The sequence below is a fragment of the Balearica regulorum genome, chromosome 1 (genome assembly GCF_011004875.1).
Source record: "Balearica regulorum gibbericeps isolate bBalReg1 chromosome 1, bBalReg1.pri, whole genome shotgun sequence".
Classification (NCBI taxonomy): domain Eukaryota; kingdom Metazoa; phylum Chordata; class Aves; order Gruiformes; family Gruidae; genus Balearica; species Balearica regulorum.
The window spans coordinates 109,550,382-109,563,394 of record NC_046184.1 but is presented as its reverse complement, the minus strand read 5'-3'; the positions used below and the strand labels follow the sequence as shown (position 1 = coordinate 109,563,394).

At 35.8% G+C, this 13,013-nt stretch overlaps 1 protein-coding gene across 1 annotated transcript in view; it reads left to right on the top strand.

The window, feature by feature from the left end:
- Nucleotides 1–13,013, top strand: part of TMPRSS15 (transmembrane serine protease 15) — a 60,034-nt gene that overhangs the window by 26,931 nt on the left and 20,090 nt on the right. The window contains exons 15-19 of the mRNA XM_075769955.1: nt 1,123–1,264; nt 5,966–6,055; nt 7,377–7,502; nt 7,941–8,072; nt 11,585–11,695. Coding sequence (XP_075626070.1) covers nt 1,123–1,264; nt 5,966–6,055; nt 7,377–7,502; nt 7,941–8,072; nt 11,585–11,695 — 601 coding nt within the window. The remainder of the gene's footprint in view (nt 1–1,122; nt 1,265–5,965; nt 6,056–7,376; nt 7,503–7,940; nt 8,073–11,584; nt 11,696–13,013) is intronic.

Sequence of the window (13,013 nt, the reverse complement as noted above, 5' to 3'; positions counted from 1 at the left end):
TCCAAAGATAATACGTAGCACTATTTACTAATGCGTGCCATCAAATAAATGGTAGCATACAGAAGACTGGAGCTCCCATTAGAGTTGTCATTCCCCGCCCCGTCCCCTTTCCTGCTCTGGAACTTCAAGTATTATTATTTTTGAAAACAGAAAACCTTAACATTGTCATGAGACAATCAATGTTACCACGAAAGAAAGGTTTCCACAAAACAAGGGTGTTCAAAGACTATCAAAATCTGATGTGGAGTTTAAAATCTCAGCAGTAAGTGTGATATGAAGTACTTATCCACGAGAAGATTTAAATTAAATTGCTTCAGATTATGAAGCAGTATTTTTACTAATTAATTACAGAATAATTGACTGAAAGTGTGTTCCAGACAGAAATGTATTTGGCGCCGCATGGTTAACAACTGACCTGACTTATCTGTAAACAAGAGAAGACTTATGCTAGACAATTCCTTCAGCAAGTCTCTATTGAAAAAATTCTTTTTACAGGTATTTATGATGGCTTGTCCTGCTACAGTAATTTTGACTGATGCAAAAGCACTGCCAGAAAGTTGCATTTACCATCTGAGGAAGTAAATGCTTCTGTGACCTGGCTGCATCAGATTTCCAGCAAATGTGTGTTTTATGATCTCAGGAAGAGTGCTATACCTAGTGGTATTTCACCAGCACAAATTCTTTCATAGCAGGATTACTTTACATATGTGGATATTAAAGCACAATAACAAACAAAGGAAATTCATTTCAATTTTTCATGGAGAGATACCATTAGATCAGAGAAGTTTGGACTGATGAGATGAGTAATACAGAATTTGTATTTCAAAAATTACATGTATTTATGTATAAAAAGTAAAGTTATTGAAGAGATTTAAATCATGTTCATCATTTATATGAAGAAGTTCCTACATTCCTTAGAATGATCCACTTGGTTTGCATAGTGCTGTTTTGTTTTGTGAGGAATCTTGTCTTATCCCTGATGCCCTCTTCTGAGTGTAGCAGCAGTGTAGATTACAGTAGAAATAAGAGCACTGAAGAAAGAAGACAGAATGGTCCAGCATAGGAAGTTGAAAAATGTTTCATTAAATCATAAAAATCTAATTTTTTTTTAATGAACTTCAGGTTCTTTTTGATGCCTTTAAAAAGCGCGGTCCCAGTGATATTGCCTTGGATGACATTGGCCTGACAAAGGGAAAGTGTAATGAAAGTATTTATGTGGAGCCAACTGTGATTCCAGATGTTACGACTGTCCCTTCAGTTCCCAGTAAGTAAACACTAAATCACAGTTGATTGCCATTTCCTATTACTGTATTTGTGTATGAGTGATTCAGATTTTTCATCCTTCAATTTTATAAAAATCTCTCTTCAACATTATAAAATTATCTTCAGGATAACATACTGGGAATCAGGTTCCCTGCCCATAGCTCCATTGATAGCAACAGAACGGGTAGATTCACAGCTTAAGTTATCAGTACAGTATCTTCCAAAAATTGAAGACTGGAGGATAATTAAAGAATTCAGAATTTGTCTCTAAAAGCTTTAATTAGTAAAGCTTCCAGGAAGTCACTGAAGGGCAAGGAAGAAGAAAGAGAAGCAAGATTATAACTTCTATATTTGAAATTATAAGCAATGTAGCAGGGGAATATGAAAATGAGCAGTCATATAATAGTATCACTAGAGGTCTCAATAGTAAAAAATCACTAAGCTCTGAGAACACATACACACTGAAAAATACTACGTTTATGGGAATTAATCTAAAATAGTGCCAGAATGTTTTAAGAATGGAGCACAATCTATGTGAGTGTCTAATACCCAAAATGGAGGTATTATCTGGAACAAGGCTCACCATGAATGAACTCTTTCCAGTATGCATTTGGTTATATTGTTATACCTACCATATCTGATTACATTAAAAAGGAAAAAGGAAGCAATATTTGCTTTGAAAAAAAAATTAAATAGGAAAACAGAAAGGATAGAAGGACAGTTAGCAGTTCTGGTTTCAAATAGTGGACAAAAAAAAACCAATCAAAGGACTCATCTAATGAGAGATTTCAATATTTGCATAAATTATGGAATGTATCAAAAAATAACCCTGATTTCCTCAATTTTGCCTTTACTAACTTTACTCCTTGTGGTAAGGCAGGAGTGATAAAAAGATGCTTGGTCTAGTAATAATGGATGGGGCTTTCTTCCTGCCTCTTGAATGGGGCCTCACCTCATTTCATCTCACTATCTTCTTGGCACCTCTTCTGAATCCCAGGTTCAGTGGGTAACTGGAGGAGGGTTGGTTTTGTTTGCAAGTTTTTTGCCATCTTCTCCAAGTCAAGTAGAAGTTAATGAAACACAAAATGTCTCTACCTATAGCACATATGCACTCCTCCAGACAGGTTGTACAGCTTGATGCAGACCCATCACACTGCAGAGTCTTTTAGAGGAAAGCTCAGAGATTTAAGGTTGCTTGAAACATTCCAATCACACAGAGCTAGTTAGAAGAGTCTCACTGAGAAAAATATGAAAAAATACCTGTAGGCATCATTAAAAATCTGAAAAATTTATATTAAAAAATTGAAAAATATTGCATATTACGTTAACCAAGTCCATGCACATTCAAAGCAAAAACTGGTATGAATATAAATAGAGATTGTGGAAAAAAAATCATTAAAATATCTAAAAGGGCTTTGTAATTTATTGTGAAAGAGGCATGAACTTTTTGGGAAAAAAAGAGATTTCTACAAAAGATCTATTCACAGATTGCTTCAAATCATTAAAACAAATAGTGAGTATGTTCTAGAACTGTCTCCTATTAGAGTTACTGTCACTTACAATGCAAGCTAGTTGCTCTCTTGGCAGTATATAGTAAATAAAAATGTTCTAAAATTAAAACTATAGAAAAAGACTTTTCATTGTATTCATGCTGAAGTATGGTGTACTAATATTGTCATTCTATCAAATCTATCAACTTCAAATCTACTATGTCAGGACAGGTAAGAAATATAAGAGCAAAATTCAGTTTTAGAGCTCCATCCTGAGACACAGAGAGATAAAGTTCAACAAGATGTCTCTGTCAGGAAATTAAATTCTAATAACACTAGTAATTTCAGTCATAATTTACCAAAGTGAGCTTTGGAATTTGATTGCAGTTTTCACTGAAGTAATACTGTGGAGAGGTGCTGATGTCTGCCACCTCCAGCCATCTTTCAGGCGCTGTAGGTAAACACATCAGTCTAATGATTACTGGTAGAACGACCCTGTGGTAAATAGTAGCTGAGTGCTCCTGTCTAAGCACCAAAGATATGTCATTCAAACTATAGATCTGCACCCAAAATACAGTGATAAAGTTCTCTGTAGGAGAAAGGTAGACGTCATGTCATATATAGCTCCTTGTGAAACAGATTAGAGAGGATCCATACTGTCCTTCAGTATGATACAAAAGCACAGTCTAAGCTGTCGCTGGAGAAAAACTAACTTATTTGCGTAACTTTGTTGAGGCATGCTACATATATGCTATCTGTAACCTGCTGAAAAAAGTGAATGTTATCAATCATCTTCAAAGAGGTATGAAAGTACTTTGATGGATGTGATGCAAGCTTACTAACACTAATGGTTTCACTACAAATGTCATGTCTATAAGCAAGAGATGAAAGCATTTGAGCCGAGCCACTTTCTTTTGCTAGAATGGAAAAGTAAAAGAAAAAAAATAGTGTTGGGATAGGAAACTGGATTTGCTTTTGTCTTTTGCACAAGATTGTCAGCTTACATTTTCATCTAAAATAAAGATTGCTTTCATCTTCATATTCATTTATAACGTGTCTTTTAACACAAACAACAGTGTGAAAATTGCAGTGTAGATTCCACACTTAAGATGTATATGTCGATATAAATTAAAGTTTTGGCCAAAACACAGAGGATTTTTTTTTTTTATGAATAACTCATGTATCATTTTCTACAGTGTTGAGAAAATCATCTATTAAGCTCAATGAAAGGACCAAGATTGTTGGTGCTGATTGCTATTTGGTTCTCTAATGAGTGACAGCTATACAAATAACTCCCTATAAGTTTGTTTTTAAAGATCACTGGAATTTTTTTAAAACAGTTTTTCCACACATGAGTAAAATCAATTACTTCTATCATTTTTCCATGCAAGAGAAATAAGATCATTACTAATGTGCCTTACATGTAGTCAAAACCAGATCAGATTTCATCATAAGCTGCCCCTGTTCTGCTATTAAGAAATTTGTTTTTGCTCGGCTCATATCATCAGATGATACTGGCTAAGAATCATATATTCCTCATGCAGCTTTACCATAGTTGTGTGTCTGTTTGTATGTGCAGTAATGTTCCATGAGAAAAGCCAATGTAATCTTATTTGTTGTTAATGCTGTTTAAAGAAAGTAGTCCTCCTTGTGAGCCATACAGCTCAAACATAATATACCTGTTGGCATGTGATTGTTAACAGTTCCTTTTCCTTTCAGAGAGTTCAGCATTTCTTGCCAGGAGTGATTTGATGAAACCAATTTATAGAGTTCTATAAGATGGCTGTCTTGAGAAAGTTCAAATCTTTGTTGTATTTAGTGGAGCTTCTTCCCAGTGGGATTCAATGAGCAAACTCAGTAGGACTTGTAGATGATGCAGTCCCCAACCAAGTGGCTCAGAGTATGCAATACTGACAGAAATAATGAAATGCAAAATTTGTCCATAAAAGGTGTTGGGGGGGGGGGGGGAGTGTTACAGTTTAGCCGAAGTCTGAAAGTTAGAAAAATCAATTTTAATGCCAAGAATAAACCAATGACAAAACAAAATAAAAAGGCAGATTTCTTCTACCTCAACTTTTATTTTCTGAGGCAGGTGGAGGAGCACTGTTTATTTTTGAATAAAGGAATTGTGAACAACAGAATTTGGAAAACACCAAAGTTCATTCTGATGGTACAGCTGAAATGAAAATAAATAATATTTCTCCATATGAAGTAAAATTTTGGAATATGAAACTGACATATTTCCGATGTAAACCACCACCTAAACTCTATATTGAAAGAGAATATTGAATATATAAAGTACAGTTAGCTATGTCTATGTGTGTGTCTGTATGTGTGTATATACATATCCACAATATTCGCTTTTAAATAAATTTTATTCATTTTTATATATAATTGCATATACATTTTTATGACAAAATCCTTATTGGAGCAGTTGTTTCAAGGATAAAGAAAATGACTACTTTAATCATTCACAAGGTTTAACTGTAAAAGTTTTTAGGGTCTTGATGAAATCAAAATACCAGTAAGGGGGGGGGTTGCTATAATGTTTATTTGCTGTATGACAAAAGGACTATCTCTGCTAATCTGAAGAAGATCAATCAGATAATAAGCAAGGCATACAACCTAAGTGCATAAATAGCTTATATCTGAGGGAAGGGGGAGGGGCCTTACCTCTCTTTCCTTGACATTTTCTAGCTTTTATATTAATGTACTAGTAAATTATACAGTTGACTGTATCACATTCTTTTCTTCATATTTCCCATCATGTGCACAGCTTGCAGACCAATAATCACCAAATGAAGTACAGACTGTGTCCTTCCCCTAACTACTTGGGGAAGACTTCTTATTGCACCATCATGAATACAGTTGTACTACCACTTACAGCAAGATATGAACTATAGCTGTAGATAACACTATGACATCGATTGTATGTGTCAGCAGGTCTGACTAAGACACTGTAACTAATAAGGACAGGGAATTTCTTACACGCCTTGTTTCTTCAGTGCTCTGTGTCCTTACTGGAGTGTTGGCTTCTCACAACTCATTGTTCAAGCTTTATACCAATGGCACTATAACTGAACCCTTACAGTGGTGAAGTTAGCTTGAATACCCTTTTCATAAAATTAGTTTTTCCAAATTATCTTCATTGCAACAGATTGCAAAAGTAAGACAATAGGTTAATTGTGTTTTTGAAATGTTTTCTTTTTCAGCTGACTGCGGAGGGCCAGTTGAACTATGGGAGCCAAACAGTACATTCAGCTCTGAAAATTTTCCAAACAATTACCCTAATCAAGCTTTTTGTAAGTCATTCTTCTCCAAGTCTTCAGGAAAAGTTTAGCCATATAAAAGTAGAGATATAAATCTGCTTTCCCAAGTGAGATGCTGTCAAGCAAAAAATATTCTAAGCTATATACAGTGAGATCTTTTAACTGATGTCTATATGACAGTTACCAAGAACCTAAGGAATCATGTGGCAGTTGATTAAAAAGTGATGAAGACAAGTACAGTTCCTTGGAATGGGTTCAGACAGGCCAATTCCGTCATGCCTATTATATCAAATATCTTTATATCAATGCAACAACAGACAAGGTGCTTAAAGTCCCCTTTTTACTATTATGCTCCACTGTATTCACCAGGTTAATAGCATCATGTCTTCTGTTAAATAGTTAACCTTTTCTAGGGGTAAAGAATGTGTGTACGCATTTTGCAAGGGATCATCTCTTTATGGAATGTTTCTTAACATACAAGTGAAAAGACATCATTATTCTACTGATGTTACTTGTTTTAGTTTAAGCTACAGCTGGCAAAAGGGAAAATGTGTCAAGGTGGTCTGCTATGTGCTGTTGAGGGATGAAGCAAGGGAGAGAACTTTGTCATTGATTCTTAATGAAATTTTAACTATTTAGTATTTCACCATTAACTGGAGAATTGTGTTGGGATGTTAATCACAAGAGTTGTAATTTTGTGTTTCTGTCCTACTTGAGATATGACTTTCATTTCCAGGTATTAATTTCACAAGTTCCCAGATGAGATTCCTACTAGTGAGAAAATACTTTTCATTCTATAAACAGATTAAAAAACAGTGGGTTTGGGGTTTTTTTACTTTTTTTTGGCAAGATTTCCATAGTTTCCATACTTACATAGATTAAATATGATAAAACATAGGCTAAACAGAAGAAAATACATCTCTAAAAAGATGTCTAACTTGAAAGACAGGTTTCTGTGACTGATTATTGAAATTATTGTACTGTCAAATAAGACTTAAGTGACAAGACTCATTTGTCACATTTTCACAGTTACAAAGGAATTAGCTTTGCTACTTTAGGGAAACTCACAGTTGTCACAAATGCTAAAAAATGCATCTGTGTATGTCTTTGGAGCCTAAATCCAGTTTTCAAAAGTGTTTTAGAGAATGAGAGTCAACTGAATTTTGGATCTTGACAGCATAAGTTGCTGTCAAAGATAAGATTGAGACTTCTATGTCTCTTGGGTGATTCTTAATAGTTTAGCAGAGATTAAAGATTTTTTTTTTCCCCAAATCCTCCAACATGAAATTGACACAGTAAATGCATCAACTGAAAAGATGATTTTCGTGTGTGTGTATGTGTTATTATTTTGTAGGTGTGTGGTACTTAAATGCTGAAGAAGGAAAAAACATTCAACTTCATTTTCAGGTTTTTGATCTGGAAAATATTTATGATGTAGTTGAAGTCAGAGATGGCAGAGGACCAAATTCCTTACTTTTGGGCAAGTAACAGCATTGGGTACTAAAATGAACGTAATTAGACAGCTGAAGCAAACTGATGGATATAATATAAAGGAAATTACTTCTCTCTAATTTCATTCTACATTTCTTCACATTTTTGGGTCTCAAAATGTGGGTCTCAAAATTTGGGTCTCAAAAAACTCAGCTTTCGAGACAATCCAAATGTAATTAACTTCTCAATAAATAAGATTGCTCATGTATGTGGACAAACAGAAGCATAATCTCTTAGTTATACCTTATTTTTCTGTACTCATTTGTCAAATTTGGGTTTGAGCTTTGATCATTGCAGTCTGATAGCAGTTAAGTTTGAGAGAACAACTGTATTCATGTGGTAGCAACACTTGCTTTTGAACCCAAAACATTTTGAAATACATAAGAATAAAATAGCTTAAATGTATTAATGTTCTCTTGGAAAACAGCTGTCTATACAGGACAAGACCCATTGCCAGATGTCTTCTCTACAACAAACCAGATGACAGTAATCCTCCTTACGGACAAGTCTGCAACAAAGAAGGGATTTCTTGCTAACTTTACTACTGGCTACCATCTAGGTAAGTATATGAACCCTTGTATTTAAGAGGTTATACCACTGATCAAATACATTTGAGAAAAAGTGAAGAGTGGAAGGTGAGTTGATCAACAGAAATATGAAAAAATTAAAGAGAAAGCCTAGTGGTTACCCATGTGTACTTTATGTTTTCTAGCATGAAAAGTGACGTTTTTGTTGCTTTACTGTAATTGGACCAGTGTCTGTATCTTCTGCAACTTTATGGGATATTATGTGAAAAATTGACTATTTTGACCAATAACTATTCAAATATTAAGAGGACAAATACGAAATATTCCCTATACAAGCCCCAGAAAAGAATATAAATTTGTGACTCATTTGAGGATATCATTAATATGTGTTTAAATGCATTTGTAAAATATTTATTATCAATCACATCCACTAGAAGAGAAAAACGTATATGGCAACTCTGATTATTGTTTGCAATATGGTCCTACTGACATCTTTAAAAATTTGGTCCTTAGTGCATGAAGGATCTGGGAAGAGTTGGTCTTTTAAATATTTGGATAGCAGTGTTTCTGGTCCCAGCCAGTCCCCTTATGAAAGACTCCTGGTTTTGTTGGGGACTGCAATTAGACTTGTCACCCATATAAATAATTCAGCAATCAGCTCTCCAAAACCATGTGAAATGGAGCCAAATGCTAAAGTACATGGAACAGCAATATGCTTACCAGGACAAATACTTGCACTAACTCTAGGCCAAATATCTTGACAGAATTAATTAGAGGCTTTGTATTACTTCTGTGGAAGTCTGACAGCAGAAAAAAAGAGAAAGAAGCAGCAGTCTGTGTTCAGAGATGAGTGAAGTACAATTCATTTGCATGAACAGAAAGTTAACAAGAATCTATACCCTTTTTCTTACTTTAAGTATCATAAAAGGCAAGTGTCTCCCAGCATGTTTATCTAACTGCAACTTATATAAAAGTTAGCAGTAATAATAATATTAATTTTCTTAATCTTTAAAAAAATCTTAACCACTGATTTACCTTTGTAAAATCAATTCCGTTTAGTCCCCTTGTGCAAGACTGAGAGGTAGGTTTATATGGACATATGACCGTTTTGCTGTTTCTTGTTCTGCCTTCTCTGTCACATATCTTCAGTCCAACAACATTATGCCTTTTTTTTAGCTGGTTCAGCATCTTTGCTGAGCCAGCTTTGCCCATATTTTGTTGTAAAATAAAAATTAAGCTTAGCAAGGCAGAGTTCTCAAAGTGGCCATTGCCAGGTCTGGTTAAATATATTAAAAAGGTTCCATTTGCAAAAGAATTATGCTTATTCATGATCTTTGCAGCCAAAGGACAGAGACTAATATCATTAGCATACAGGCCCAAGGATAAAAGGATTGTCAGTAAATACATTAATTTTACAAGAAAAGCAGGGGATTTTCTTTGCATTTTTTTCCATGAAATACTGAATTGTTGAAAAGGAAGCATAATTTGAAAAAAAATACTTTTTGGAAGTATGCAATATAATAAAAAAATGGTATAAGTGAGAACTAAGTTCTATGGAAAATCTGGTATCACTTACGGCCACTGAATGTGTGCAAGTCTGGTTCAGGCCTTTTATAAACCACTTTCTTCTGCTTCCATAGTGTACAACAGGCCATACTGACTCATGAATGAAAAATTTTCTATGAATATTAAAAATTCAGAAGTAAATCAATTATCTTGCCTTAAATAAGACTTCTAAATAATTAAATGTTTCAATCAGTAAGTCCAGGAAGGTAAAATAAAGAAATAAAAAAAAAATTCAATAGAATTTAAGTCTATGACTGTATATTTCCTGTAAAAATATAGAATGGTGACATTAAGAATATGCTTTGGCCAATAGAAAGAATTACAACTTTATATTTACTCTCTATCTGATCTGCTTTTTGTACATAACTGTTACTGAAGTAGCTTAATAATACTTTTGTGAATGTTTTCCTCATTCATTTCTGTTACTTTTGTCTCTTCCACTTTTCCTCCCAGGCAGGTTTTGAAAGAACATTCCTGGATTTCAATGCGTCTTTACTTGTATGTTTGACTTGACATACTTTAAGGTCTCCAAACTTTTGTGAAAGTGCTGAACATCTGGAACTTGAAATCCTTAGTCACTTTTGACAGGATTTGATCAGGATTTGACTTTTCTCATCGCTCCAAAGTTTCTTACACGTAACAGAACACTAGTAACTGAGCAATGCTAACTATCACAGAAACTACAAAGTATAATACCATAGATTTTATTCTTAGAATCATAGAATCATCTAAGTTGGAAAAGTTGTTTAAGATCGTCAAGTACAACTGTTAACCTAGCACTGCCAAGTCCACCACTAAACCATGTCCCTAAGCACCACATTGACACATCTTTTAAATACCTCCAGGGGTGGTGACTCAACCACTTCCCTCGGCAGCCTGTTCCAATAATTGACGATCCTTTTGGTGAAGACATTCTTACTTATATCCAATCTAAACCTCCCCTGGCGCAACTTGAGGATGTTTCCTCTCATCATATGACTTGTTACTTGGGAGAAGAGACCAACACGCACCTCACTACAAACTCCTTTCAGGTAGTTGTAGACAGCAATAAGGTCTACCTGCTCAGCCTCCTTGTCTCCAGATTAAACAACCCCAGTTCCTTCAGGCATTCCTCATAAGACTTGTGCTCTAGACCCTTCACCAGCTTCATTGCCCTTCTCTGGACACGCTCCAGCACCTCAATGTCTTTCTTGTAGCGAGGGGCCCAAAACTGAACACAGCACTCGAGGTGCAGCCTCACCAGTGCCGAGTACAGGGGGATGATCACTTCCCTAGTCCTGGTGGCCACACTGTTTCTGATACAAGCCAGGATGCTGTCGGCCTTCTTGGCCACCTGGGCACACTGCTGGCTCATATTCAGCTGGCTGTGGACTGACACCCCCAGGTCCTTTTCTGCTGGGCAGCTTTCCAGCCACTGTTCCCCAGGCCTGTACTGTTGCATGGGTTTGCTATGACCCAAGTGCAGGACCCGGCACTTGGCCTTGTTGAACCTCATACAGTTGGCCTTGACCCATCAATCCAGCCTCAGTATATCTGTCCAAGCCATGAGCAGCCAGTTTCTCCAGGAGAATGCTGTGGGAAACAGTGTCAAAGGCTTTACCAAAGTCTAGGTAGACAACATCCACAGTCTTTCCCTCATCCACTAAGTGAGTCACCTTGTCATAGAAGGAGATCAGGATAGTTCAGCAAGATCTGCCTTTCATAAACCCATGCTGACTGGGCCGCCATGAGAACAAGGACGAGTGATTGTGAGACTTCTCCCAGCTGCTTGCAGAATATTTTGTTTAATTAGCTTCTATTTATCTGAAAATAATCTTTATTTTTTAAAAAAGAGATGGATAGGAAAGAAAATAAAAGGAGACCAAAGGTCTCACATACTATCCACTCATCTTTTCCTTCAGTTGAACTGTATGATCTCCAGTGAACATCAACCTTCCTCATAATTACAGATTAATTTTCCTTTCCTGTTTTCTTTCAGGAGCTTGTGCAATTGATGAGCATCAGTGTGGTAGTGGGGAGTGTATACCATTGCATAACCTTTGTGACAACCTACCTCAGTGTGAAGATGGCTCTGATGAAGCAAAGTGCGGTAAGTTTTCCTTGATACAAAGAGAAAGAATGCATACATATTTGGTAGAAATTACCTAAGAAAACAGCCACAAAACCTCAGCTAGTGTAAACTACTGCAGCTGCATGCAGGCCATGCCAATTTACACAGAAGTAGCTCATTTAGTTTGTCAGCACCAAAAAAAAACAAAGTCCCTTTTCTGAGATAGTGTATGTAAGCTGGTGAAGATCTTTGGAAAAGGTAAACAGTTCCTCTGTGCTTAAAACTATGGCTGCCTATAGTGGCCTCAAAATTAAATGAGAAGTCCTTATATGCTTCCCTTCTGTATTCATTTTATATTCCAAAATTCTATCACTTCTTGCTGTAATTAATTTGAGTTTCACAGCAGTAGAAGTTCTGCAGTGTAGGGTAAAGAATAAAAGTCTTCTTGATGGTTAATCTTGTGGGTGTGAAGCCAAACTGCAGCACGTGGCACCCTCCAGCCTGTCTGAACTCCATCTTGTGGAGGCATTGCCATAGGGTGAAGGGATGGCACAGCTGCAAAAGCAGCATCCGTTGCTCATAGTGGATGTGCATGTTCCCACAGCAAGGAGACCAGCAGCTGCTATTGCTTAGTCCTCTGGTGAAATGGTTCTTTCCAAAATATAGGTGTACAGTATATGGCTTCATTTCACATAATATGGAAATGGCATTCTCTAAACAATAATTTAAATGTAAAACTGTAAAATCATGTTGGGCCTAGCACAGAAATTAAATTGCTGTTTCTGACAAAGTGCTGTTCTTACAATCTACAGTGGAGAACTAATGGAAGAGTTAAAGTACAACTTCATCTTCCCTTGTTTTAAAGAGGACTGCTAGGGATCAGATATGTCCTTGGGTGTGTGCTGACAGATCTCATTGATTTCAATGTCTTTTACATGCATATATATATATATATATTCTCATATATGCCATATATAAATATATGTATACATATATATGTCCAAAGACATAGATTCACTCTTCGCATTAGTGCAATTAGCTATTTTGTTGCAAACATATTCTTCCTTTAAAATGCATAGAATAAAATTTACTTCAGCTTCTTCTCAAGAAAAGAGGACTTGAATGGTTTTTCCCTAGCCGTTGCTAAAGAAGATCTGAACAAGGTAGCCATCACCTACATTAACATGATGTACATTTTCCCAAAGATTTATTTTGCCATAGATTGTCTATTACTTCATAACAAATTACCTCACATTAAAGGACTGGGAGAATTGTTTCCAAAACCCCATTTAATCCAAACGTTGGCCCAATCAATCTAAGCCTTAAAATAAAATGAAAATTCAATTAGACATCCTCA